The 26,773-nt window shown below is 34.1% G+C and overlaps 5 protein-coding genes and 2 non-coding genes across 10 annotated transcripts; 4 read left to right on the top strand and 3 right to left on the bottom strand.

Annotated features, from left to right (window-relative positions):
- Positions 1–2,942: 2,942 nt before the first annotated feature.
- On the top strand, positions 2,943–4,646 carry H14E04.3 (Bestrophin homolog). The gene is made up of 6 exons (NM_065145.2): positions 2,943–3,097; positions 3,581–3,648; positions 3,690–3,779; positions 3,966–4,064; positions 4,110–4,194; positions 4,506–4,646. Exons 1-6 carry the CDS (start codon positions 2,947–2,949, stop codon positions 4,577–4,579), a joined length of 567 nt encoding a protein of 188 aa, NP_497546.1. The 5' UTR covers positions 2,943–2,946; the 3' UTR covers positions 4,580–4,646.
- Positions 4,290–4,339, bottom strand: H14E04.6. The gene has a single exon (NR_052137.1). It is a non-coding gene; the product is annotated as an Unclassified non-coding RNA H14E04.6 (non-coding RNA).
- Positions 4,290–4,339, top strand: H14E04.8. The gene has a single exon (NR_052138.1). It is a non-coding gene; the product is annotated as an Unclassified non-coding RNA H14E04.8 (non-coding RNA).
- A 38-nt stretch (positions 4,647–4,684) lies between the features above and the next one.
- Positions 4,685–13,333, bottom strand: H14E04.2 (Winged helix-turn-helix domain-containing protein). 4 transcript variants are annotated; one of them, NM_171862.5, is made up of 11 exons: positions 13,247–13,331; positions 13,103–13,197; positions 12,835–13,011; positions 12,517–12,648; positions 12,413–12,433; positions 9,658–9,928; positions 8,624–8,761; positions 7,614–7,888; positions 6,719–7,047; positions 5,527–5,688; positions 4,698–5,024 (listed from the first exon to the last, which is right to left on the bottom strand). In NM_171862.5, exons 1-11 carry the CDS (start codon positions 13,324–13,326, stop codon positions 4,956–4,958), a joined length of 1,749 nt encoding a protein of 582 aa, NP_741095.1. In that variant the 5' UTR covers positions 13,327–13,331; the 3' UTR covers positions 4,698–4,955. The 4 variants fall into 4 exon arrangements, with proteins under 4 accessions (NP_497545.1, NP_001379998.1, NP_497544.1 ...); NM_065144.6 differs by lacking the exon at positions 12,413–12,433 and having other exon boundaries at positions 4,685–5,024; NM_065143.7 differs by lacking the exon at positions 12,413–12,433 and having other exon boundaries at positions 4,686–5,024; positions 12,835–13,020; positions 13,247–13,333.
- Positions 13,334–17,561: 4,228 nt separating this feature from the next.
- On the top strand, positions 17,562–19,856 carry H04J21.1 (uncharacterized protein; the record flags this gene model as incomplete). The annotated part of the gene is made up of 5 exons (NM_001381772.1): positions 17,562–17,565; positions 17,610–17,687; positions 17,737–17,817; positions 17,880–17,951; positions 17,998–19,856. The coding sequence occupies 5 exons, from the start codon at positions 17,562–17,564 to the stop codon at positions 19,854–19,856; spliced, it is 2,094 nt and encodes a 697-aa protein (NP_001367915.1).
- A 1,145-nt stretch (positions 19,857–21,001) lies between these two features.
- H04J21.4 (Ubiquitin-like domain-containing protein) lies at positions 21,002–22,180 on the top strand (the record flags this gene model as incomplete). The annotated part of the gene is made up of 3 exons (NM_001384039.2): positions 21,002–21,070; positions 21,896–21,993; positions 22,050–22,180. The coding sequence occupies 3 exons, from the start codon at positions 21,002–21,004 to the stop codon at positions 22,150–22,152; spliced, it is 270 nt and encodes an 89-aa protein (NP_001369956.1). The 3' UTR covers positions 22,153–22,180.
- Positions 22,181–23,247: 1,067 nt separating this feature from the next.
- On the bottom strand, positions 23,248–26,578 carry srd-69 (Serpentine Receptor, class D (Delta); the record flags this gene model as incomplete). Its single annotated transcript, NM_065141.1, has 6 exons — positions 23,248–23,432; positions 23,487–23,565; positions 24,566–24,844; positions 25,296–25,436; positions 26,241–26,337; positions 26,385–26,578. The coding sequence occupies 6 exons, from the start codon at positions 26,576–26,578 to the stop codon at positions 23,248–23,250; spliced, it is 975 nt and encodes a 324-aa protein (NP_497542.1).
- Between the last annotated feature and the right edge of the window lie 195 nt (positions 26,579–26,773).

The following is a 26,773-nucleotide window of genomic DNA, read 5'->3' as shown; positions in this document are numbered from 1 at the left end:
TGACTCAAAATTTTTGAATATTTAACTTCCAAACTCGAAAGTTAAAATATTGTAGGTTTTAAGTTTCTAACTGACTTCAAACAAGCCCAGACTCCAGCCCAGTTTTCCTTTTTCAATTATTTCGAAAATTCGGGTCCCGCCACGAAAACCCCTTGACAATTTTTTGTTAGTAGTATAGTTCACTGAATAGGCCAACATTTTGTGTTCATCTTGAAATAAAAGTCACTGAAAAATCTGAAAAACTGACAAAGTTAGGTGGTTTTAAAATTTTAGGAAAAAATTTCAAAAAAAAAAATTGAAATTTTTTTCTAATTTTTTGAAACTTTTTTTTTAAACACCATGTTTTTGAATCTGGTGCGTAATAACAAAATTTTCGTGCTGAGTCCTTCAAAATGACCCCCAAAACGGCTAGACTTCGCCGTATATCTCAATTTTTCGAAAAGTTCAGTTCCCGCAACGAAAACACCTGGGTTACTGTAGTTTTTTGTTCAAATCAGCTGACTATAATTTTTTTTAATTTAAAAAATATTTGTTGCTCATTTTACAGAAAAAATTAACGTTACAGTCGAAAGTTGAAAAAAGTTATGAATTTTTGAAGTTTTGAAGTTTTGAAAAAAATTTCCAAAAAATTTTTTTTTTGTCGAAGTATTTAATAAACTTTGACTAGACAGCTGCAATTTTTTAATTTGAAGCCCAAATGCCATTCAGAAATGTCAAAAAATCTATTAATTGTAGGTGAAAAAGTCTATTATTTTTCAGCGAATAATTTTTGATCCCTTGCGCAATGTGCTCGCCGAGCACAAATATAATTATGAATATTGGTGCTTGGTATTTGGTTTTGAATGTGTAATAACAAAACTAAAAGTCTTAGTTAGCGAAAATCTAAATTTCGGGAAAAAAAATTTTGAGAAAATTTTCAAAAAAAACATTTTTTTTCGAAAAAATTTTTTTTTAACTCAAATTCTTGTTTTCTACCTAAATGACGTCATATTCTGCAGTATTTCATACACTTCCCGTCAAAAACACGGATTTAAACCAGTAGAATTATGTAGGAAAGAGTGAATAATGAGGGGGGGGGGGGGAGGGGGCTTAAAGTGTGAAGAAGTGCATATTTTTGGGAGCATTCTTCACTTTTAAGCCACGGAAAACATGGGAATTGTTGTGTTTAAAATTTTTCTTTGAAATAGAAAGAAAATAGAGAAAAAAAAATAAAAAGTTTGGAAAAAAAATTTTTTTTTCAATTTTTTTCCAAAATTTTTTTCCTCGATTTTTTCATTATTCAAGAAATTAATAAAAAAAATTCAACTTCGCCTCATTCTCACCTTCAAAATGACCCCCAACATGCCTAGGCTCCGCCCACTTTCCCTATTTTTCCGGAAAATTAGAGTCCCGCCACGAAAACTTTGGGTTACTGTAGTTTTAGGTAAAGTCTTGAAACTTGAACGTGATGGATCATGTTATAAGCGTGAATTCACAAAGTTTGAAACAAATATCGAAAAATAACAGTTTTTGAGCAAAATTTGAATTTTATTCAAAACCTTTTTTTTTTGAAATTTTAGTTTTTCAAAATTTTTTCTCAATATTTAATTTTTTCTTTTGTCAACCACAAAATTTGAATTCAGCTTGCCATTACCTTCAAAATGACCCCCAACATGACTAGGTTCCGCCCATTTTTGGGTCTCACCACGAAATCTACAGTACACCGTGTACTCCGTGGCGAGACCCAAATTTATTCAAAATCAGTGGAAACTAGGCGTGTTGGGTGTCATTGGAAAGGTCTCAGTGAGCTTAAGTCAAATTTTACCAGGAAAAACTGAAAAATCTAGAAAATAAAAATTTATTTCAGGTCTTTCAAAAAAAAAAAATTTTCGGTTTTTCAATATTTCGAAAATTGCCAACATTTTCAACGTTCCCAAAACTACACAAATTATAGATTCTAAATTTTATATTTCCTAGTGTGTAAAACTCCTCCGTCACTCACATCATATGACATTATCCTCGGCCGATTTTTCCGTCATTTTATGGGAAAATTATGTATATTTCGGGTATGAGATTTTTTCTTTTGGTGTTTTATAGCTTTTTTGATGGAATAATTGTTTAGGAGAATATTTAATATACTGGCAGAAATTTTGGGGAAAACTTTTTTTTTCGAATTTTTTTTCAGGCAATTATTTTTGCTCACGTATTATTATTTTTTAAATTGACTGCTAAAATTGTAATCAGCTCGTCGAGACCTTCAAAATGACCCCCAACATTCCTAGATTTCCCGCATTTTGGGTCCCACCACGAATGCTACAGTACCCCTTCGCGGCGAGACCCGAAATCAACAAAGTGAATGGAACATGGTCATGTTGGGGGTTAAAAGAAAGGTATTGATGAGCTAAATTCAAAAATTAGGGTCAAATGAGTTGTTCTCTGATTGTTTTCGTGGTAGGACTCGAACAAATTTTTTTTGGAAAATGGAAAAAAAAAGAATTTTTTTGGAATTTTTTTTAGGAATTTATTGAAAGTTTTCAAATTATTAATAGACTCTACTCTGATTCACCAAGCAGAAAAAAAAATCAAAAATTCTACTCGCAAAATGAAAAAAAGGGGGTAAAAATCGTGCATTTTATATGATATTTCTCTCGAAGGGAAAAATAATTTAAAATATCGAGAATTTCTTGCGTTTTCTTCCAATTTTTACTCTTTTTTTGTAGAAAAATGTGATAGATTTTGAAAAAGAAAAAAAAAATTTCGGAAAAAAAAATTCAGAAAAAATTTTGAAAACTTTTTTAGAAAATTGTTTTTCGAAAAATTTTTTTTCGAATTTTTTCGTTTTTTTTTAAATTTTAAAATTTTTTCATCACTTCATATGACTTCTACACTTATAAAACTATAACCTTAATCATTTTTTTTTCCCAAAAATTTTCCAAAAAACATTCCAAATTGATTTTTTTTCCAGAAATGGCTCGCCACAGAAAACCAGCAAACGCGCCACGTGTAGATCACAGAGTTTTCTCGTTTTATTCCCTTACAATTTCATTTGTCTACATGCTCCGAATAGCTTTTGAGCTCGTCGCCACCGAAACTGTGGAGGCGGATATTCAGTGGGAAGGTTGGTGATTTTGAGTGAAAAAATGGAAAAGGTGACCTGAAATTTTGATATATCCAAAAACAAACTACGCACAAAAAACTAATAAAAATCACTTTTTTTAAACTCAAAAATCGATATTTTCGAAAAAAAAAAATTTTTAATTTTCAAATTTTCAGAAAAAATATTTCTTGCCAATTTCCAATTTTTTCATTTGAGTTATCAAAATTTGAATTTATTTCATCGAGACCTTCAAAATGACCCCCAACACGCCCTATTTCCATGAATTTTGAACAATGTCGGGTCCCGCAACGAAATGACCCAGGGGTACTGTAGTTATTCGTGGTGAGACCCAAAATAGGAGGATCCTAGTCATGTTGGGGGTCATTCAAAAGGTAATGGCGAGCTGAATTTGAATTTTTGTATAAAAATGAGTAATCTCGAAAAGTAAAATTAAAATGTGTGTGTTTTTCAAAAAAAAAATCGATAAACTATTGAATTTTGCAGTAACCGAGTGTCTTTTTGTGGTTTTCGGTGTTCTTATCTCAATTGCACTTCACAATGCCTATGATACGGTAAGTTTTCCAGATTTTCTCCAAAAAATCGATATTTTCAGCGAATTTCCCTCATCTCAATTTCGTGGACTATTTGGATGTTTATTAACACAATTTTCGCGCTTTTCGTCGTGAATTCCGATATTATTCAGGTAATTTTGAAGTTTTTTGGGTCTCGGCACGATTTACACAGAAACCGTAATCTTGAAATAATTGTTTACAATATTAATGCGAAAATCAAAAGTATTTTAATTTTTATTAAAATTATTGATTTTTCGAAGAATTATCGATTTTGATGGAGAAATTATAAGATTTTCTGTAAATTAATCAATTTTAAGCTTGTCATCAAGCGAATTCAGTCGCAAATAATTTTCCGCCCGCTGGACATTGTGAAATTCGTCCTCGACATCATTCACTTCTTCAATATCCCGATTTCGGTGAGTAATTATCGATTTTTCGGGGAAAAATCGATAGTTTTGCAGTTGTACTTCATTTGTGTCTTCTTGGTCTCCTCGAAAACTCACAAGCGGACAACACGTTCCGGCAGGAAAAACAAGAAAATTGAAGGTAGGCGATTTTTTTCTGAGGAAATTAATGAAAAATTCGAATTCCTCGCTTATTTTTATCCCTGGACAACTTTTTTTCCAAGTTTCTTGCTCGATTTTTGAATTTCACGGGGTACGGTAGCGCCAAAAGTACGCAAACACCGAGTCTTACGACAAAATGCACAACTTTGCCAGTTTTTACGCTGGAGACATGAAAATTGATCGCCAATTGTAAAAATTGACGAGAAACTCGAATTTGGCAATGAATTCTTGGAAAAATGAGTGAATCAATTCTTGGAAAAATGAGTAAATCAATAATTATCGATTTTTCAGACAAAAACGTCATCAAAAAGCAATTTGAAGTGTCGAATGTGTTTGTCGGCGACGAGATGGTCTATTATGTATGAAAAAGTCCAAAAAATCGATAATTTCTATTTTGAAATTTTTTTTCCCAAATAATAAATATTTATTTTTTTATCGATTTTTTATTGATTTTGTAGCCGAAAAAAAAATCGATTCCTAACGTATTTATTGAGATTTCAGAGTTTTTGCACAGAAAACGATGAGAAAAAATCAATAATTGGTCATAAAATTCACATCAGAATTGATTGATACTAAAAATAATAATAAGAAAACGGGGACGGGTACAGCACAGAAATAAATAGGAATGTGTGGGTGGTAATTTTCGAATAGAAAATGAAAAAGCGAAAAAATCGATAAAAATTGATCGAGAAAAGGTAAAGCTGGGATTTTGAAGGGAAAAAAAATCAATAAATCGATAAATCAAGCGGATTTCGGCAATTTTTCAATGATACAACGAGCCATTCCGGCGGCACGGGCGGCGGCGTGGGCCTGAAAAAATATTGATTTTTTTGCAAATTTTTTTTAATTATTGATTTTTTGGTTCGCATCATTAAAATTCGTATTGATCTCATCGAGACCTTCAAAATGACCCCCAACACGCCCAATTTCCGTGAATTTTGAACAATGTTAGGTCCCGCCACGAAAACACCCAGGGGTACTGTAGTTTTCGTGGTGAGACCTAAAAATAGGCACAGCCTAGTCATGTTGGGGGTCATTTAAAAGGTAATGGCGAACTAAATTTGAATTTTCACTTAAAAATGAGCAATCGCGAAGATTAAAGAAAATTTCCGGGATTTTCGTGGCGAGACCCAAAAATTTTCAAAATCATCGGATTCTAGCCGATATGGGTGCCATTTTGAAGCTCTCGGCGTGCTGAAACTGAAAATGTGAGCCAAATAACTTTTTTTTCTCTGAAAATTATCGATTTTTTCCCTAAAAATTGAATTTCAATGTTTTTTACCGAATTTTTTCGCGAAAAAAAATCCCGTACCTGCCAGACTTTTCCAGCACGACTCTGACCATAATCATAGTCGGAAATTCCGCGAATCAGAGCCCACGAGCGAACACACGAGCCGACGACTGCTCCGACGACCGAATCGAAGCCGGCGTCAATACAACGAATTCCGAACGATTCGGCAAATGTTTCACGGACCTGGAAATATGTGAAAAATTGGAATTTGTAGAAAAACAAATATATTGGAAAATAAACTGTTTTAAAAAAAATTTTCCAAAAAAAAAAAAATTTTTTTTTTGAAAATTTTTTTTGCCGATTTTTTTAAAACCGGTTTTTTTCGAATTTTTAGGAATTTTCAGCATTTTTCATTATAAAAATCGAGCTTCCCGTGCATTTTTAAAACTGTAACACGTCTTAGCTCGAAATTCAAATTTCAAGGGTTACGGTAGCTCCAAAAGTACGCAAACACCGAATTTTACGACAGTTAGTCCAAATTGGCTGAAAACCAGGTTCCGGGGGTGAAAAGTGATGGAGAAGTCGAATTTTGTATTGAAAATCTGAGAAAATCACAAGTTTTTAGGGTAAAAATTGCAAAATTTGGGCATAGCTTCCTTCCGCATCTCCGAGTGACAAATGTGCTCTATTGTCAAATTGTTGGCAGAAATACGGTATTTATTCACATTTTAAGCCAATTTAAGGATGAAAATGTGAATAAATACCCGTTTTTACTGCAATCAATACGAGTAGAAGCACATGAGTCACAGGGGAAAATAGTTCAAAAAGGCAATTTTTCAGTGAAATTCTGATAATTTTTAGGAAGATGTGTAATAAATTGTAAAAAATGTAAATCATCGTCAGTGACGGCTAAAAAGCATGCAAAAATTGGAATTTTAAGTAGAGAAATATTGATTTCTTTCCTAGTTTTCAGGGCGGTTTTCTATAAGGTTTATCTAGAATTTAAAAAAAAATTCAAACATTTTTGTAGCCCGTAAAAAACCAAAATATTGAAAAACTGTGCATTTTGTCGTATGACCCTACGGTGTTTGCAAACTTTCGGCGCTACCGTAACCCAAAAATCGCAATTTTTGAGCTAAGGAGCCTGAAAAAGACACTTGGGGTGAAAATTGGTGGGGAATTCGAATTTGGACTTGAAAAATTTTTTTCTCGATTTTTGGCTCAAATTTCTCCGTTTTTTTTTTTTAAATTTTCTTCGTGTTTCTCCAGAAACCTTAGCCAAACTATCCTCTTCGCCATCCCATTTCTCATATTTCTTCATAGCAGACATGGCGCCGACGGTTCCCAAATGAATTTCCGGTCCGGTTTTCGTGTCGGCATTCGGATGTGGCATCACTACCACATTTCCCTTCGAGACCGTCATCGCGAGAACATCTGTCGAAGTGGGCGGAGCCTTCCATTCCACGTCACCAGCTGATGACGTCAGTAGGGCGATGGCTTCATCGGTGGCCGAGTTCCAAGCGGAAAGAAGCTCCTCGCCGCCGGTTTCGACAATTTTTTCGATGGTTTTATCGTCGGCATCCCAGTTTCTGATGGCGAATCCTGAAAATTTTCAAGTTTTATATAGAAAATTTGACTTTTTTTCGAGATTCCTTATTTTTATTCAAAAATTCGCATTCAGCTCGCCATTATCTTTTTAATGACCCCCAACATGACTAGGCTCCGCCCATTTTGGGTCCCACCACGAAAACTACAGTACCCCTGGGGGTTTCGTGGCGGGACCCAACTTTTTTCAAAATTAACGGAAACTGGGCGTGTTGGGGGTCAATTTGAAGGTCTCGATGAGATGAATACGAATTTTAATAATGCAAATTTAAAAATTAAAAATTGAAAAAAAAACATTTTTTTTTTGAAAATTTAAAATACTACGTTTTTAATAAATTTTTTAGGTGATTGCTCATTTTTATTTAAAAATTCAAATCCAGCGTATCGAGATCTTTCAAATGACACCCATATTGCCTATGTTCCCGTTTTTGGGTCCCACCGCGAAGGGGGTACTGTAGCTTCCGTGGTGAGACCCAGAAACTTCGATATGGGCCGAATTAGGCCGAAATTGGTGTCATTTTGAAAGAAATGATGAGCTTCCAGTCAAAAAACCGCCCACGCACCGGTAATCTGCTCCGTTTGCCTGTTAAACAGCAAATCGTGAGCATAAACGTATTGATGTGGCCGTGAAGCCGACACGATGACGTCACCGAGCCGAGCATGCAACGTGGCATCCGTAAAGTGGGGTACGGCTCCGGCGACGCCAACAATGAAAACGTGCTCAATATTCTGGAAGTTTCCGAGCAAACGAGTGGTGATGGAGCCGGCCGATGTGATGGCTTCACGTGAATCCCCGATAAGTGCGAGTTTTGTGGCGACAACACGATGAGCACCGATTCTGAAATTAGGGAGGGAAATGTACATTTTTTCAAAAAAAAAAAATTTCTAAATTTTTGTTTTTTTTTTTGAAAATCAAAAAAATTTATTTTTAAAGACTATTCATTTATACACAAAAATTCAAATTCAGCACGTCATTACCTTTAAAATGACCCCCAGCATGACTGGGCTCCGCCTATTTTGGGTCTCGCCACGAAAACTACAGTACCCTTGGGGTTTCGTGGCGGGACCCAACTTTGTTCAAAACTCACGGAAATAGGGCGGGTTTGGGGTCATTTTGAAGTTCTCGATGAGATAAATACGAATTTTAATAATGCGATTTGAAAATTGAAAATTGGAAAAAAAATTTTGAAGATTAAAAAAAAGAAGTTTTTTTTTAAATCAAAAAAAAAAAAAAATTTTAAGATTATTCATTCATACACAGAAATTCAAATTCAGCGCGTCAGTACCTTCAAAATGACCCCCAACATGACTGGATTCCGCCTGTTTTGGGTCCCACTGCGAAAACTACAGTACCCCTGGGTGATTTCGTGGCGGGACCCAAAATTGTCAAAGTGAACAGAATATATCCAATATGGGTGTTATTTTGAAGCTCAGGATGTGCAAAATCCGAATTTTTCAGTGAAAATCTCGAAAAAATGCGGGAAAACTCAAAAATTTCGGATTTTTTTTCGAATTTTATCAAATTTTAATGAATTTTTTTTCCAATTTTTCTTAATTCTGGAATACTGTATACCTTCCAAGTGTGTAAACATTCGAATCTCCACCAGATTTGTACTTGTGAATAGTTGAAGACTCCTCAATAAGTGCATCGATAGCCTGTTTTTCGACGAATAAGCACGAGATGATGGCTACAGTTGGTTGCTCGGAGAGCCTGAAAATGCAAAAATTAGTTCAACGTTCTAAAAATTTGAAAAAAAAATTGAAAATTCAAAAAATCGAAAAAAATTTCTTAAATTTTTTTGGAAATTTTTTTTCTTAAAAATGTTTTTCCAATTTTTTCGTATAAAAATTTAAATTCAGCGTGTGGAGAGCTTTCAAATGATCCCCATTATGCCTATGTTTCGTTAACTTTGAAAATTCTGGGTCCCACCACGAAAGGGTACTGTAGTTTTCGTGGCGGGACCCAGAATTTTCAAAGTGAACGGAATATAGTCGATATGGGGGTCATTTTGAAGGTGGCTATGTGCAATTTTCGAATTTTTACTGAAAATCTAGGGAAACTGCGATTTTTAGAAAACATTAAAAATTTCGGAGGATTTTGTTGTCAAAAAAAATTTTTTTTTTTTTTTGAAATTCAACATTTTTTTTCAATTTTTCCTCTGTTTTAACACTGCTAGAATACTGTAAAATTCTGAAAATGCAAATTCTAGGGAAAACCTTTTTTTATTAAAAAAAGGTTTTATTTGGAATTTTTTTTTCTTTTTTTTCTCAAAAAAATTATTTTTCAATTTCATTCTGGGAAATCAAAGCTTTTTATACAAAAATTCGAATTCAGCGTGTCGAGACCTTTCAAATGACACCCATATTGCCTATGTTCCGTTAACATTTCAAAATTCTGGGTCTCGCCGCGAAGGGGGGTACTGTAGTTTTCGTGGCAGGACCCAGAATTTTCAAAGTGAACGGAATATAACCGATATGGGGGTCATTTTGAAGCTCTCGCGGTGCTGAACACAAAAATAGCCAGATTTCCTGGAAAAAGGGTCAAAATTCGTCGTTTTTGCCCAATTTTTCGGTAAAAAATCGCCGAGTTTTTCAGCTTTTCCGTACCCATTTCCAGCAGAAGTTGATGCTGCAGCAGCCGCATTCCGATGTGCTTCAATACTTTCATCAACTTTTTTCGTATCAACACGAATCCACTCGTCTTCAACCATTCGAACGATTCCAGAAGTTTCCAGCTCAGCCAAAAAGGCCAACGTCTCCTCGTCGGAGCATCTCAAGCATTCGGATATTGCACAAGTTGGCAATCCATTGGGAAAAGCGTGTTCCAGTATTTCCTGTACGTGTCCGACGGTGACTTCTTCCAATTCTGAGCCGGAATCTGGAAAAAAAAAGGAAAATTTGGGGTATTTTTTTAGTTTTTAGGTGGAAAATTGGGTGAAAATTCGGAAAAATTGGTTTAAATTTGTGAAAAAAACTTTTTTTTTCGAATTTTTAACCTTATTGCACTATTAAAAGACTGGTTTTTCGCCAAAAACCGCCTAAAATCGTGCAATTATGGCATATTTTCAAGCTTTTGGGTTACTGTACCGTGACAAGTGCGCAAACACCGAAGAGACGGTGTTTGCGTACTTTTGGGGCTACAGTACCCCCGAGTAATCTGGAAATTTAAATTTTCCAGTTATTTTTCAGAGTAATTGGATTAAAAAATCGAATTGACAGGGGTACGGTAGCTCCAAAAGTACGCAAACACCGAATTTTACAAAGTTTTGGATAAATTGGCTGGAAAAAGAGTATTAGGTGCAAAAAGTGACAGGAAAGCTGAATTTCGTACAGGAAAATTCCTAAAATTGCCAGAAAGTGATGAAAATCACAAGTTTTCCGGGGAAAAATTGAAAATTTGGGCATAGCTTCCGCATCTCCGAGTGACAAATGTGCTCTATTGTCAAATTGTTGGCAGAAATACGGTATTTATTCACATTTTCAGCCAATTTAAGGATGAAAATGTGAATAAATACCCGTTTTTACTGCAATCAATACGAGTAGAAGCACATGAGTCACGAAATTTCAATTGTGGAGCCTAAAAACGAATATATCCGTTTTTTTTCAATTTTATAGGAATTTTCAGCAATTTTCAGTATGAAAATCTAATTCCCCCCGTCGAATTTCACGTCTAGCACACTTTTTCTGTGTTTCTAGCTTGAAATTTCAATATCAAGGGTTACGGTAGCTCCAAAAGTACGCAAACACAGAGGTTTGTGTACTAGGCACCGAATTTCACGAACTTTTGCCTGAATTGTCAGAAAAATGGGTAATAGAAGTGAAAAGTGATGGAGAATCCGAATTTTTAACTGAAAATCGGGTCAAATTACAAGTTTTTCAGAAAAAATTAAAAATTTGGGCATAGCTTCCGCATATCCGAGTGACAAATGTGCTCTATTGTCAAATTGTTGGCAGAAATACGGTATTTATTCACATTTTCAGCAAATTTAGTGCTAAAAATGTGAATAAATACAGTTTTTACTGCAATCAATACGAGTAGAAGCACATGAGTCACGAAATTTATAGAAATTGTACTTTTTAGGTACGTTTGTTAGGAAATTTCTAGCCTGAACAGTGGAAATTTGACAAATTGCAGAAAAATAAAAAATCTTCAAAAATCCGGCAAAAAATTAATTTTTTTCGAGAAATATTTGAAATCTGAGGACACATTTTCTCACAAATTTCAAAAATTGAACTCGAAATCTATTTACTTTATTTGAAAATCAAAAAATTCTCGAAAAAAACTCGTTGAAAATGGCTAACAATCAGCTTTTAGCAATTGGTGGCCTAGAAATCCAAAAAGTTCGGCCACCAAAATTTTTTTGTTAAAAAAACATGAAAACATGTGAATTCGGGTGGAAAATAATGGAAAATCCGATTTTGACACTAAAAATGGTCAAAAAATATAGGAAATCCGTGGAAAAATTAAGTTTTTGGAGAAAAATGAAAATTTGGGCATAGCTTCCGCATCTCCGAGTGACAAATGTGCTCTATTGTCAAATTGTTGGCAGAAATACGGTATTTATTCACATTTTCAGTCTTTAATTGGCTTAAAATGTGAATAAATACAGTTTTACTGCAATCAATCAGAGTAGAAGCACATGAGTCACGAAAATATCGATTTTTGGAGCCGAGGAACAAATATTACTGGGGTTTTCTAATTTTCTACCAATTTTCAGAAATTTCCATAAGGAAAATCGAATTTCCAGTGGATTTCTACCACTGTAACATCTTTCAGCTTGAAATTCAAATTTCAAGGGTTACGGTAGCTCCAAAAGTATGCAAACACCAATTTTTACGAAATTTTGCCTGAATTGTCTGATGGGTTACAGATGTTAAAAATGATGGAGAATCCGAATTTTTAACTGAAAATCTATGAAAATCACAAATTTTTGGCTGAAAAATTCAAAATTTTGGGCATAGCCTCCAAAAAGGCGTTTTTTCGGCAAAATTCTGATTATTTTATGGGGAAATGTGTTCAAAGTGTGAAATATTGCGAAAAATCTAATTTTTTTAAGAAAAAAGTGGTAGAAAATGAAAAAATCCTGTAAATTTCGGGTCCCAGCACGATTTCACTCAAGAATTCGCAATTTTTGGGTCTCACCGCGATTTCAAAGGCGCATACCGCTAAACACCTAAATTTTATTTAAAATCTGGCGATTTTTGCGAAGAAAATGCTTGAATTTCAACCAATTTTCGAAATTCTTGGTGTTTGCGTACACCCAGAGGTACAGTAACAGGGGAAAATCGATTTTGGCGAAATTAGAGGGTAAAAAATCAGGGAAAAAGATGAAAAAAGGGGAAAATCTCAAGAAAAACCTACCTTTTCCGCGTTTCGAAGTTTCTAAAAAAAATTAGAAAAAAAAAATTTTTTTCGATTTTTTTTTTTGAAATTTCTCCAAATTTTCAGCTTTATCAATTTCTTACCATATTGAGTAGCATCTGGAATTGTGACTTGATCACTTTCTTCGACAATCTTGTAGTCGATGACCAGCTCGACAATTTCCGTGTAGTCCTTTTGGAGAAGTGTCATCGCGCGCTTCATAAATGACACGTAATCTGAAAATTGATGAAAAACTGAATTTTTAATGCTAAAATCCAAAAAAAAAATCGATAAAATTGGAAAAAAAAATTTCTGAAATTTTTTTTTTTTTCAAAAAAATAACTCTTTCTCAGTTTTCAGTCATTTTTTTCAGGCTCAAACGTTTCCGGGTCAATTTTCAGCGAGAAATTCGAATTCCGCACCTCCGGGAAGATTGCTCAACAGGTTCTTGAAGAACTTGTGCACCACAAGCCGCCCGACATCAAGCTCGACGGATTTCCGAAGTTTGAAGAACAGCGAACGCTTTTCCTGTACTTGTTTCTGGTGATTTTTGTTCGATAAATGTACACTGAATGATAGGGAAACATCGGCGGTTGACTCTGAAAAAACTGGGAGAAATTGGGAATTTTTAATCAAGTTTTAGTGATTTTTTGGAGTTTTTTCTGAAAATTCAGTGAAAAAAACCCCCACCAAAGTTCGATTTCTCTTCATATCGATTTATGATCAGCCCAGCGTACGAGCCACCTCCAATATGCAGAACTTTATCCGATTTTGCGGTTTCTTCGCTGAAAAATTCGCAATTTTTAGCTTCAAAATCCGATTTCTAACGCTTACCGGTGAATTTTGACGATATTATGGTCGGAATCCTGCTTTTTAGGCGTTAAAACTACCAAATGGCCTTTGTTAGTCGCCATAGTCGCTGAAATTTAAAAAAAATGAAAAAAATGATGAGAAATGAGTGAAATTCCGCGAAAAATCAATAAATTCACGCAAATTAGTTTGAAAATGAGACGTTGGCGCCAAGGTGAGAACGGGATTTCGGAGTGTCGTTGCAACTTGGCATCGTGCCAAGTGGCGATTTAATGCTTTTTTAATGGATTATTCCGTGAAATGATTGAAATAAAGTGAATTTTTTTTATAATTCAGATGGAAAAACGTAAAACTGAGCCAGATATGCCCCTGGAAAACAAATGGACTCGAGAAAATTTCGACAATTTTAAATTCCCAAGGGAAAAAAGGTTTGGTGTGCAATTTTTCAGTGAAATAGAGTGAAAAAGGGATGAAAAAGAGTGGAAAAAGCACAAAAGATAAAGCTTTGAAACTTTTGTGTTCAGTATTGCAATAAAGTGTGTCAAAGTACAAAAAAAATATATTTTATAGTTTGGTGGGGATTTAATCGAGAAATTAGAGAATTTGGACGAAAAATTTGTATTTTCCATGGAAGACGTCACTTTTTCGGTCTAAAAACTGGAAAAAAACCCCGAAAAAATCCAAAAACACCAAAAAATTTGAATTTCAAAACAAAGTCCAATAGAGCGCACTTGCACCCCGAGTTTTGCGTAATTACGCATAACTCGGGGTGCCAGTGCGCTCTTTACGTAAATTCAAATTATTCGTTTAAAAACGCATTTCGTGAATAAAACAAACATGAAAAGAAGAAAATATGTTCGCCAACTGACGAAGGTTAGCTGAAAAGTCAACAAAAGAGCCGTGTTGGGTGATTTTTGACAAGAATTTTGGGGGACAGAACATATTTTAGTGGAGAATGGAAATTTGCAGAGAAAAATGGCCGCGATGATTCATGGTTATGCCCATTTATGCATTTTCTTGAATTTTTATGGGGGTTTTTTTACTGGGAACGGAATTGAATTGAAGAATTGAACAATGAAAATGAAAAAAAAGAAAATTTTCAGAGAAGTTCAGAGAAATTGTAAGCAAAAAACAACTTAGTAGTGGTTTTTTTGTTGAACATTTCGAAATAAAAATTGAAAAAAAAATCGGAAAATGTGGAAAAAAATTCCAAAAAAAAAATTTTTTTTTCTCGATTTTTTAAACATTTTTTAAATTATAAAAAAATGTAAAAACATATTACATATAATAGGTAATTCAAAATAATATAATAGGTAAATAGGTAATAGGTAATATATATAATAAGTTTAGACGAATCTGAAAAAAAAATTTTGGAAAATTTTTTTTTTCGATTTTTACAAGTTTTGAGCAAAAAATTTTGTAATTTAAATTTAAATTTACATTTTTCAAATTTCAAGATTTTGAATTATATTGCGATTGAGCAAATTCTTTGAAAAATTGGTATTTTCTCTCGAAATTCCAAAAAAAAAATCCAAAAAGATTTTTTTTTCTATTTTTTTACTTTTAAACTCGCGATTAATAAAAAAAAGTAGCGAAAATATATCACACATAATATGTATTTAATAGATAAAAAATCTGAAAAAAAATTTTGGAAATTTTTTTTTCGATTTTTATAAATTTTGAGCAGAAATTTCGTTATTTTTTATTTAAAATTTACATTTTTCAAATTTCAAATTTTTGAGTTATATTAAAATTAATAATAAGCAAATTTTTTGAAAAATTACTTATATTGTGAACATATATAATTATACAAACTATATAAAATTAAATATTAAATGCCCAAAAAATCAGAAAAAATTAAAAACAAATCTATAACATCTCAATTTCGAAATGTCGATTTTTTCCAGCACATAAAACTGGGAGTGGAACTTTTTGGAACAAAAAACGAAGAAAGTTTATTTCAAAAGTTCCAGAAACCACCAAAAAAGAATGCGGAAACATTGCATGTGTGTGTCCGAAGAGAGCACACAAAATCTGTGTAACACGCAAATTTTATGGTGTTAGAGGGGGGAAAAGGGAGGTCGTAGGGAAACGGAGAGATAAAAAATATATACAAATTGACCACGCACATTTCTTATTTTATTGCAAATTCTATTTGAAAAATTAGGATATTTGCCGAAAAATTAGTTATAATCGGTAGGAATATTAAAAAAAACCCCCCTGAATTTTTGCCTAAACTCAATGGAATTTGAAAATTTCAAATCTTACATTATAGAAAATTACATGGTCAATATTTTGTCAGTTGACAATTTTAATAGCTCTTTCAGTTTTTGAGATAATTTTAAAAAATGCAAAAAAATTGAAAACAAAATTTATTTTGAAAAAAGTTACATTTTTTTTATCTTTAATATCCATGAGGTCAGCAGAGATAAGCTAAGATTTTTAATAGAAAAAATGTGAAAAATTTTATGAGCAATATTTCGTTAGTTGGCAATTTTTTGATAGCTTTTAAAGTTTTTGAGATATTTTAAAAAATGCAAAAAAATTGAAAACAAAATTTTTTTTGAAAAAAGTTACATTTTTTTTATCTTTAATATCCATGAGGTCAGCAGAGATAAGCTAAGATTTTTAATAGAAAAAATGTGAAAAATTTTATGAGCAATATTTCGTTAGTTGGCAATTTTTTGATAGCTTTTAAAGTTTTTGAGATATTTTAAAAAATGCAAAAAAATTGAAAACAAAATTTTTTTTGAAAAAAGTTGCATTTTTTAAATGCTCATATTCATGTGAACAACGCAAGTAAGCCAAAACTGTCAGTATTCAAAATGTGCAAAATTTTCTGATTAAAATTTTGCTAATTTGCAATTTTTGATAGCTCTTTTAGTTTTGGAGATAATTTAAAAAATACAAATAATTGGAAAAAAATTTTTTTTTGAAAAAAAGTTACATTATAACTTTCGTATCAATGAGGTTAACCGAGATAAGCCAACATTAGCAGTATTTGAAATTTGCAAAATTTTATAGGCACCTTTTTGTCAGTTGACACTTTTTCAATAGCTTTTATAGTTTTTTAGATATTTTGAAAAATGTAAAAAAAATGTATTTTTAAAAAACTTTGTTTTTGGAAAAAAATTATATTTTTAAAACTTTCATAACCACGAGTTCAAAAGAGATAAGACAAAATTGTCAATTGAGAAAATTTGCAAAATTTTCTGAGCAATATTTTGCCAGTTGGTACTTTTTTAATAGCCTTTTTAGTTTTGGAGAAATTTTAATTTGTTCCCAGAAAATGACGATACTGTACTGAATTTTATTGGAGATTCTTCTGATTTTTCAGATTTCTCCTAAGATTTTTTTATTTTTTTTTTCCATAAAATTCCTGAAAACATTCAGTAATTTTTTTTTCAAATCGACCTGAAAATATTCTACAAATTTTAAAATAGTTTCTGAAGCTTATATATAGTTTTTAAAAACAGTGGAAAAAGTTTCTAATTTTCGTTAAAAAAATCCCCGTAAGAAGAAGGAACACTTGGCCGAAAATAACGTCCTTGGAGGTACAAATCCTTCACACACTGTTTTTTTTTGTTTCTCTCAATCCATAAATAGAATGAATGAGGGCAGCCCAAGGACAATCTCACATGAATTAGAATGACTGATGGGTTTATTGGAGAATTTGGTGAAGTTACGAACAAGTGGGGAATTATAATTTTTCAACGAAAAACTGTCAAAAGTTCCTTTTCAGAATATTTATTTGTGCATTGAAGTTGAATGAAGCAGGACAATTCTCAACTGCTCTTGTTAATTTTGAAGGAGCTGGAAAGTATTAGACTGAACTTTAAAAAGGAAAAAAAAGTATCGTTTCAAGAATTGGAATCATCCAAATTCCACTCTACAATGGTCATCCTTCAAGGTTGAACAATGTTGAAAAATGTGAGTAATACGGAATAATTTAGTCTAAATTCAAACTATCTTAATGTTCTTCAACTTCAGCAATTATTCTATCTTGTTGGGACAATTGTTTATGTGATAATTGTGTCATATACTCAAACTTCTATAGATGCTAGGAAGCCTGAATAAATTTTTTATCCCAATTTAACCTGAAAAATTAAAAAAAATCCTATAAGTTCTGACGTGAACTTTATATTATTCGAACTTCATGAAAAATATGAACAATTCAAATAAACTTGTTCACGTGAACTTTTTCTCCGAGTTTGTTTGCTACGTGGTTTTCCAATTTGCCAAGTTCAATCGATTTTAGTCATTAATCGATATTGCGATTTTGCGATTGGCTGATCAAACCTTCTAATCAACTTACAATTGCAGAAGAGTTTGCTGAAAAATGAGTGAGTTTTAAACACTTTGTTCAGAAAAAATGATTTGTTTTCAGAGATATTATCGATACTATCATTAGTTTCCATGATAATCTACGGTTATGATGTAACTGCAGCTATTTTGAAGCCACAAGGTGAGAAATGATTAAACACGTTTTCAACTCTTATTTATATTATTTCCAGAGTCACCAAAGTATTCTCCAGACAGCTCCACCAGTTCCTCAAGCCACCATTTCATTCTCCGTGCTACTATTGCTACTATACGTGATTCCCCGTGGTTAGTAAAAAACCGATGAAATGTTTAATTATAAAATTTTTATTTCCAGATTCACCACAGTATTCTCCCGACACCTCCATCAGTTCCTCAAGCCACCCTTTGAACCGTCGTGCTACTATTGGTTAGTTAAATTGATTCTTCAACTATTCCTAGTCATTCTTTTTCAGATGAACTATCCAAATTCGTTGAACAAATGCACTCAATCTCCAGCCTTCTAACTGGAATCTCACTTGAACGAGGCCTCCTGAGCAATTCAATTCCAGTCGATGAGCTCATCTCGGAGCTTCTTAACTTTGGAAACCTTACCTCTGCTCAAGTACAAGGGATTGATCCAGCTAAGTTAACAGGAATGGTTGAAAAGATCAATGCATTGTCGAAACCTATATTGCATGACAATTTGGAAGCTGTCGAGAAACACTTTTTTGGGCTCAGTTCCAGTGCTCAGAAAGTCAAGGGGTTTAATGGGAAATTGGAGATTCCAGCCAATAATCCTTACCTGAAGCTGGTGGAAGGTTTTAATAAGTCGTACCATGAATTGGATTTCTCACTTCTGACAACTTCCCCCAATTCGTTTTTGACCAGCATAAAGAATTTGAATGGGGCACCGGAGACAGTACTAAAATTATCAAGTCTACATGCTATAGAAGATTTCATTGAAAGTTTTAACACGGCCAATTATTCGACATTCGATCAGTTCTGTGGAGAAGATGTGCTCAAGATAATTGACAACCCATTTCCAATCCTTGTTGCTACTTATGCAGCGTTTATGGAATATGTCAATATTTCTCAAGTTTCAATTAACGACGCTGCTATATTGGCATTTGCAACAAGTGTCGACACCGTAGGAAATGCATCAAAGGAATTGAACGAACAAGCTCAGAGTTTGCTTTATGTAAACAAAATGCTAGTCGACCGTCATCAAGTGCACGGAAATTCTGTCTTCAAGCACACGAAAGGCTATTTGATCGGTTTGTTGGATATCATCAGAATTTCCGCCGACATTGAAAACAAATGGGCGAATGATGCAGTTGATGGTCAATGGAATAACATTGCAAATGCATTGACGATTTTGAATGATCTTGATAATGCTCTTAAAGCGGTGGACTCTTTCTTGGGATTTCGTTCAGATAAGGCATCTACTGAGATTGTACAATTTCAGTCGCTCTCTTCGAAACTGGGAAAACTGTCAGCCACTACCAGTATGTTATCGGAAAAGGTCAAGGATATTAAGGTTGATGCGTTGCCAACTGGGAATGATGTAAACATGGTTTCTTTTGAAAAACTCATGTCCGATATGGATAAGCTATCATTGAAACTCAAGGCATTACATAAAGTGAGCGAAAAGTTGAAAAGCTTGAAACTGGATAAAAATAAGAAGCATGTCGATGCTGTTTTTGAAATTGTGAAAGATGTCAACAGCACTAGTGCGAATGAAAAGTTTGCAAAATTCAACAGTTCAAAAGACGTGACTTTCATGAATGATATTGTTTTGACTGCAAAAGATGCTCTCGATTTTCTCGAAGATAGTTCTAATCCGCCAGTTCTCAAAGTAATCGCGGAATCAGTGATTTCGAGCTTGAAGAATCAGAGTCTAATAACTATCGTCAATGGAATTTTCGACAAAATCAATGCCCTGAACACGATTTCTGAGATCCAGCACGTACAACCAGTGATCAATGCAATTCGTTTTTACCGTGAAGCTACGAAAGAGCAGCTCTCACTTGATTCAGTTGCCAAGATACTGCCAAATGTCAAAAAGGAGCTGACTAAATTCACAAAGTTTGTGAATGAGAAAAAGAAAAGGGCGAATGTGACGGATCCGGATGTACTTGAAGAGCTGAAAACGACTGTTACTCAACTATCGGTGCTTGGACCAGCAACACGTGGAATCTTCAATATGAATATGGCTTTGCAAATGAAGGTTAATGTGAGCACAGTGAAAGATCTCAGTGGAGTTGTCAAAGATGAGATGGCAAAGGTTAAATTGGATCCAGAAGAATCTGAAAGTCTTGATTGGATTGGGTGATGATTTGGAGAAGATGCTGAAAAGTCTGAAAGAGTTCATGAGCAAGGTGAAGCCAACTGACTCCAAGAATCTTCAAGATCATGCTGGAATCTTCGAGGCTGCAGGCAAAGTGAAAGGACTTTCTTATAATTTTATGGATATCAAGGATTCAGGTAATCAGAAATTAAAATTATAGTCAGACCAATGAAAATGATTATTTCAGTGTCCAAGCTGCCCAACTCCGCCTTGCTCAAAGATCTTGAGCCGATTCTGGATGAGCTTGAGAGTATTGGATTGGACTTTGCCAAACATTCCGATGCATATTCAAAAGCAAAACAGTCGCTTCAAGAACTCGACACGTCATTTGCCAGTCTTAACAAGAAGATCGAGGATGCCGGGCCAAGATTCTACAATCTTGCAAAGAAAGAAGCGGCGAGTGGATTTTGGGATAAGTATGTTTTATTCTTTCAGACTTTTAAACTACTAATTATATATTCTTTCAGGTACCTTCTTCTCATAATCACAATCGTGATCTTAATCATCGTGGTTGTTTCTATCGGAGTTGCAATCCCATTTGCGATTAAATACAAGAAGAAGAAAGCTGCCGAGAAGTTGGAGGATTTGGAGAAGCCGGTGGACAAGAAGAAGAAAAAGGGAAAGAAGTCGAAAGATTCCAAAAAGTCTGCTGAGAAGAAGAGTACCGAGAAGAGCTCTGCCATGACAGCTCCAACGAATTCTGCTCAACAAGTTCTTGATTCCCACCAGTAAACTTTTTTTTTGTATGAATGAGAATAAAATGTTTTGATGTGGCCTACGACAATTCAGAATTTACGGATTCTGAATAAATAATAGTGAATTGTTGTCAGATTTGGTGCATTGGGTTTCTACTATTTTTAGAGTCAAACTTTTTATTTGAAAACAAAAATTTACATTATGATTTCAAGAAAATTCTAAACTTTTTACTTTTTCTAACATAAAATTTTCTACACTTCCGTCCTAAACATAACATAATCTAATAAAGCTCGCATGGATGCCCAATTTTCGGTTGATAACTTTTTCCCACCTTTCTTTTTCGGCAGTCATGACGACGGGGAGCTCCTTTTCTTTCCCACGTGAAATACCCAATACACACAGAGTTCTTGGGCTCTCGCACTTTTTTTGGAAACATGAGCAACAATCGGCGTGGTATTGTAAAGAACAACATGCGGTTTGTGCATATCAAGTTTTTTGGAACGGTGGGTTTTTTATACTGATGCTTGAATCTTGGAAGACCGATATCTTGAAAATTATAACTTTTTGGAAAATATTATCAACTAACAAATTGTAGAGCTTACCCTTTTGAATATTTTGTTAGTTTATAACTTTTTGATAGACATGTTTTCCGAGGAGTTATGCGCATTTAAAGCGAAGCACTTCACCTGTCTCTCATACTCCCTCCTGAAAAATCGCGAACTTTAAAGGCGCATAGCCCCGCGAGGGTTATTTTTATCGAAAAGTTGTCACTTATAAAATTGTAGAGCTAAAAATTTTAAATATTTTATTGGTTAAGCATTGTTTAATAGCAGTTGTCTCTGTGGAGTTATGCGCTTTCAAAGAACTACAGCACCTGCCACTCATAATCCCTTCTGAAGAACTGCCAACTTTGAAGGCGCATAACTCCGCTGGGGTAACCGATACCAAAAATTTGACTACAAACAAATTGTAGGGCTTAAGTTTTAAAATATTTTATTAGTTGAGCACTTTTTGATAGTAATTTTTTCCAAGGAGTTATGAGCCTTTAAAACACCGCACTACCTCGTTTTCTGCCTTTCACACTCCTTCATAAAGAACTGCCAACTTTAAAGGCGCATTACTCCGCCGAAAGTTACTGTTATCAAAAAGTTGTCCACTTTGAAATTGTAGAGCCAAAATTTTTACATTTTTTGTTAGTTGTCAACTTTTTTAATGTAGTTGTCTCTGTGGAGTTATGCTCCTTTAAAGTTACCATATCAAAAAGTTGTCACCTACAAGGCTAAATATTTTTAAACCACCGAAAATTCCCAGAAGTTTCAAAATTTCAGCTAGAAGTCCTCCACTCGCACGTCGAGGAGAACGAGAAGCTGGGAAGGTTGGACAAACGGATTTCCGAGAAAATCGGAGTTGACGCCAAATTTATTCGGTAAGCTTTGAGCTTATTTATAGCAGAACAATTATTATTTTTGTTGAAAATTTTAGAGTGACCTACAATGGACGTCCCATTGACCCTATGGACACACCGTATTCACTTGGATTATCACATACCGCCAATTTTCATGTGGATATTTTAAAAAACTGTTGAGTGTTGAATTTTGTGAAAATGAATTTTTTAAATTATTAGCTTTTTTTTAAATTTAGATGTGATCAGTTATTTGAATCACTGGATCGATAATTTGAACTATCAAAATATTGAGTATTTTGAGTGCAATTTAAGCCACTTTGGGAAGTTGAATAGCCAGAATATTTACCGTCAATTTGAAACAAGGCCATGGAGGTTGAGAAGACGGCCCAGGGATTTTGAGTAAGTTTGAGCTACGCTTACGTTATTAAAAAACTAATAAAAACACTAGAGATGTTAGGGCCTAATCCTAAGACTGGGTGCCTGAGCCCAGAAGTCCAAGGGGTCAGTCTAGCGAAACTGAAAGAAACTTTTATATTTCCAGATGTTCTTCAAACCGTCGCCTGGACCCTATTGTAGTCAATGGCTGGATATCAAACGAAAAAGTGATGGAAAAGTGGCATCAATGCTTATCGAACCCAAATGTTTTTCCTTTGTTGTCTGGAATCTCTGAAATTTCTGAAATTTGTACTGAAGCATTTTACATAGAGTTACAGAAAATAAAGACATTAAAACATATTGTTAACAAAATAAGGGAGACAATATCCGGAAAATTAAGGAATAGTGCTGCTAGACATAAAAATTAGAAATATTAAAATTTGTATGATTTTTAGGTCTATTTCGCCTAATCAAGAATACTGAAAAAAATTTTTCTAGAAGGAGTAAAAAGCTAAAACTAGCAGCTAAAATGCTACCTAATAAAACACTACTGCAGCAGTTTAGCATACCTGGTTTCCAATTCTAAATTATTTTAAAACTTTTGAGTATAAAAATTTTGAAAAAATATATTGTTTTTTTTTTGAGTTCTGACGAAAATAGTATAACCTAGAACGTCATAAAATTTTCTATTTTTTCAAGTATCCCTTCTTGTTTTGGACAAAACGTTTCCAATTCTAAATGCATAGAAGTACGCTAAATACAAGAATATTGTTTTTGGAAAAAATGTCAGCAAAACCGAAACTACTTGAAAACAATAATAGGAATATGTACATGATTTTTTGTATAACTCTATTCGGAACTCAAAGTTTCAAAAGTCTAAAAAAAATCCTTTTTTTTTAATCAAGTAACTACACGAGACGCCCAGCTAACATTCGTAGTCTCCACTTGGCGGGGTTTTCCGTCAAAAAACTTCCGCACAGCTTCCCGGTATGGTGTTATAAAGTAGATTTGAACAACTGGGTCGAGGAGGCACGGAAGGGTGCCCAGGAAGGTGATTATGTACTGGGACAGGAAGAATTGCTCTCCTGCAAATTACATGTGTCGATGCACGTCTGTGGAACATGATGCATCGACTCTACCTGTAACCTTGTTGAATAGGTATATAGACGTTGTCGGGATATAGCTGATCATTGGCAGTAGAATTTGAAAATTCAGGCCCTGAATTTGAATTTAGACTTAAAAAGAAAAAAGAGGATTTAGGTTATTTCTAAAAAATTTTATTGAAAACTGGCCTCGGATTCAGCATACTAATGGCATCAGGACGGGTCAAATTTTCCATCTTTTTAAGGTATCACAATTATTTTGTAGATACAGAAGTTATTAAAGATGGACTACGCTAAGTGGAGGAAATTGCTTTAAAACACGCCTATGGGGCCACAATGACCGAATATCATGATAAAAAAATTCAAAAAATTTTTCTAAATTTTATATTATTTTTTGAAAATTGAAAAATCTCAGTTTTTGCCTAATTCCTATTTGAATTACCGCCAATTGTATTTGTTCGATGGAGCGCGCTTGCTCGTTTTTAAATTTATTTATTTTATTTATTGTTATCTTTTGTTATTTTCCACCGATTTTTAATGGTTTCGGTGTATTTTTGCTCGAATTTTAGAGAAAAAGTCAAAATAAATGCAAATTTTCGATTAAAAGGACGCTTACAGGCGTAAATCAGTGAAATTAATTAATTCAGGTTCGAAATCGTTTAAAAGCGTTACTTTTTCATTTTAACGCCTGTAAGCGTGCTTTTTAATCGAAAATTTGCATTTATTTTGACTTTTTCTTTAAAATTCGAGCAAAAATACACCGAAACCATTAAAAATCGGTGGAAAATAACAAAAAATAACAAAAAATAAAATAAATAAATTTAAAAACGTGCAAGCGCGCTCCATCGAACAAATCCAATTGGCGGTAACTCAAATAGGAATTAGGCAAAAACTAAGATTTTTTCAATTTTCAAAAAACCATACAAAATTTAGAAAATTTTTTTGAATTTTTTTATCATGATATTTGGTCATTGTGGTACCATAGGCATGTTTTAAAGTAATTTCCCCACTGAGCGTAGTCCACCTTTAAGTATGCTGAATTTACTATCGATGCCAATTTTTCATGAAAAAGTTCAGAAATGTCCTAAAATCCTTGAATAAAGGGGGTCCAATACCTTGATCAAGGTCTGAAACATGACTCGTGTGACCTTCGATGTATTTGATGACAAATGAGTCTTCAACATCGTCATCGCCTGATGCTTCCAGTAACTTCCAACTATCGGATAGTAAAATGTCGCCACAAGCAGAAACATTGCAGTTTTCTCCACATATTCTTTTTGTGCCAGGCTATACCCTCCAAAGCCCAAGTAGGGAGTGTAATCGTAGTCCGGGTGAAATTGTAGAGTTTCCGAGTGGACTTCCATGTGGTTAGATGGGGGAATTAGCATTAGGATCTGGAAATGGAAGTTACTTAATTCCGGCAATTTGTCGATTTGCCATAAATTTTCAATTCCGGCAATTTGCCGATTTGCCAGAAATTTTCAATTCCGGCAATTTGTCGATTTGCCAGAAATTTTCAATTCCGGCAATTTTCCGATTTGCCAGAAATTTTCAATTCCAGCAATTTGCCCGTTTTACAGAAATGTTTAATTCCGGCAATTTGTCGATTTGCCAGAAATTTTCAATTCCGGCGAATTGCCGATTTGCCATAAATTTTCAATTCCGGCAATTTGCCGATTTGCCAGAAATTTTCAATTCCGGCAATTTGCCGATTCGGAAATTTTCAATTCCGGCAGTTTGCCCGTTTTACAGAAATGTTTAATTCCGACACTTTGCCAATTTGCTATAAATTTTTAATTCCGGCAATTTACCGAGAGAGAAAAGGAGAAAAAAGAGAAAAAGTACCTGAAAAGCAATTGGGAATAGGTAATGAAGGGAGTACATCAAGGTCCATCGCTCAGCTTTTTTGGGATCCAAGTGCTTGAGGCACATGGTACGGTAGTAGAGCATGTGTAGGTTTATCATGCAGGAGGTTATTCCGAAAGTCTGGAATTTGTTGAAATACTGGTAGTTGAGATATCTAACCAGTTATGATGCATCAATGGTGCAATTCAGGGGTGGGCGGCAAACGATTTTTTCCGGCAAATCGGCAAATTGCCGGAATTGAAAATTTCCGGCAAACAGGCAAATTGCCGATTTGAAAAATGGCTATTTGCTGAAAATTTTCGGCAAATTTTGGTTTTGCATTTATTTTTTTGGAAATTTCAGAATTTCAATTTCAAATAGCAAAAGCAAAAAGGCTCAGTTTTGAGTGTTTCTGTCTTATAAAAAATCCCTCTAAATATTTCCGGCAAATCTGATATCCGGCAAACGGAAAACCGGCAATTTGCCGAAAATGAAAATTTCCGGAAAATCGGTAATTCAAAAATTTGCCGAAATGAAAATTTCCGGAAAATCGGCAAATTGCCCGAATTAAAAATTTCCGGCAAACCGGCAAACCGGCAAATTGCCGATTTGCCAAATATGCTGGGAAAGCGGCAATTTGCTGAAAATTTTCGGCAAATTTTGATTTTGCATTTATTTTTTTGGAAATTTCAGAATTTCAATTTCAAATGGCAAAATCAAACAGGCTCAGTTTTAAGTGTTTCCGTCTTATAAAAAATCCCTCTAAATATTTCCGGCAAATCGACAATTTGCCAAAAATGAAAATTTCCGGCAAACCGGCAATTTGCCGATTTGCTGAATTTGTTGACAAATCTATTTGCCGAACGCCTATTGTCGCCCACCCCTGATGCAACCAACCAGTTATGAAAAATTTGGCCAGTTATGGTGCATCGATCAGAAACTTACCGTCCATAAATTATAACAATGCAGACAAAAATTAGGCCCAATGTACTTGCAGAACCCATCACTCAGAAGCGCTATCGACTGGTTGTTATAGATTTTTCTGGAAACAAAGCCTTTGTTTTTAATATCGTACATTTCCATTGCCACCTAGCCTGGGTAGCAAACGCCATTGAAATTGAGATCATCATTGCAGCATTGGAAGGGTAGAGAAAAAACCTCATTGGCCATAGGATTTTGGTGGTAAATTTGTAGATCAGAATGTACATGGTAAAGTATAATAGGGAACAGGTAACAAAAAACACGGGCCAGTAGATATGAAAGACGTAGTAAAGGGAGTCCATGGTGAGGAAAAATGACTAATGAGAGAAAAAAGTTGAGTAGAAAGAAGAAAGAACAAAGAAGTTAATTCAAGGTGTCCTGAAGAGGAAATCACGTGGGGGAATTTAGGTGCCAATTACTATGATGTTTGGGTCTTAACTTATTCATGTCTATTCACTATTTATCTTTGATCACGATTTCAATCGTAATAAATACAA

Source organism: Caenorhabditis elegans, chromosome III (assembly GCF_000002985.6).
Source record: "Caenorhabditis elegans chromosome III".
Classification (NCBI taxonomy): Eukaryota; Metazoa; Nematoda; class Chromadorea; order Rhabditida; family Rhabditidae; genus Caenorhabditis; species Caenorhabditis elegans.
Note: the sequence above shows the minus strand (reverse complement) of the source record. Positions and strands in the feature narration are given on the sequence as shown.

Excerpts from the sequence above, each read along its gene's own strand:
- H14E04.3 (NM_065145.2), top strand. The coding sequence starts at position 2,947 with ATGGCTCGCCACAGAAAACCAGCAAACGCGCCACGTGTAGATCACAGA. Across the intron at positions 3,780-3,965 it reads TGAATTCCGATATTATTCAG|CTTGTCATCAAGCGAATTCA; the intron begins GTAATTTTGAAG and ends ATCAATTTTAAG. Across the intron at positions 4,195-4,505 it reads GAAAAACAAGAAAATTGAAG|ACAAAAACGTCATCAAAAAG; the intron begins GTAGGCGATTTT and ends TCGATTTTTCAG.
- H14E04.2 (NM_171862.5), bottom strand. The coding sequence starts at position 13,326 with ATGGCGACTAACAAAGGCCATTTGGTAGTTTTAACGCCTAAAAAGCAG. Across the intron at positions 12,649-12,834 it reads GTTGAGCAATCTTCCCGGAG|ATTACGTGTCATTTATGAAG; the intron begins GTGCGGAATTCG and ends ATCAATTTTCAG. Across the intron at positions 9,929-12,412 it reads AACTTCGAAACGCGGAAAAG|ATTCCGGCTCAGAATTGGAA; the intron begins GTAGGTTTTTCT and ends TTTTTTTTCCAG.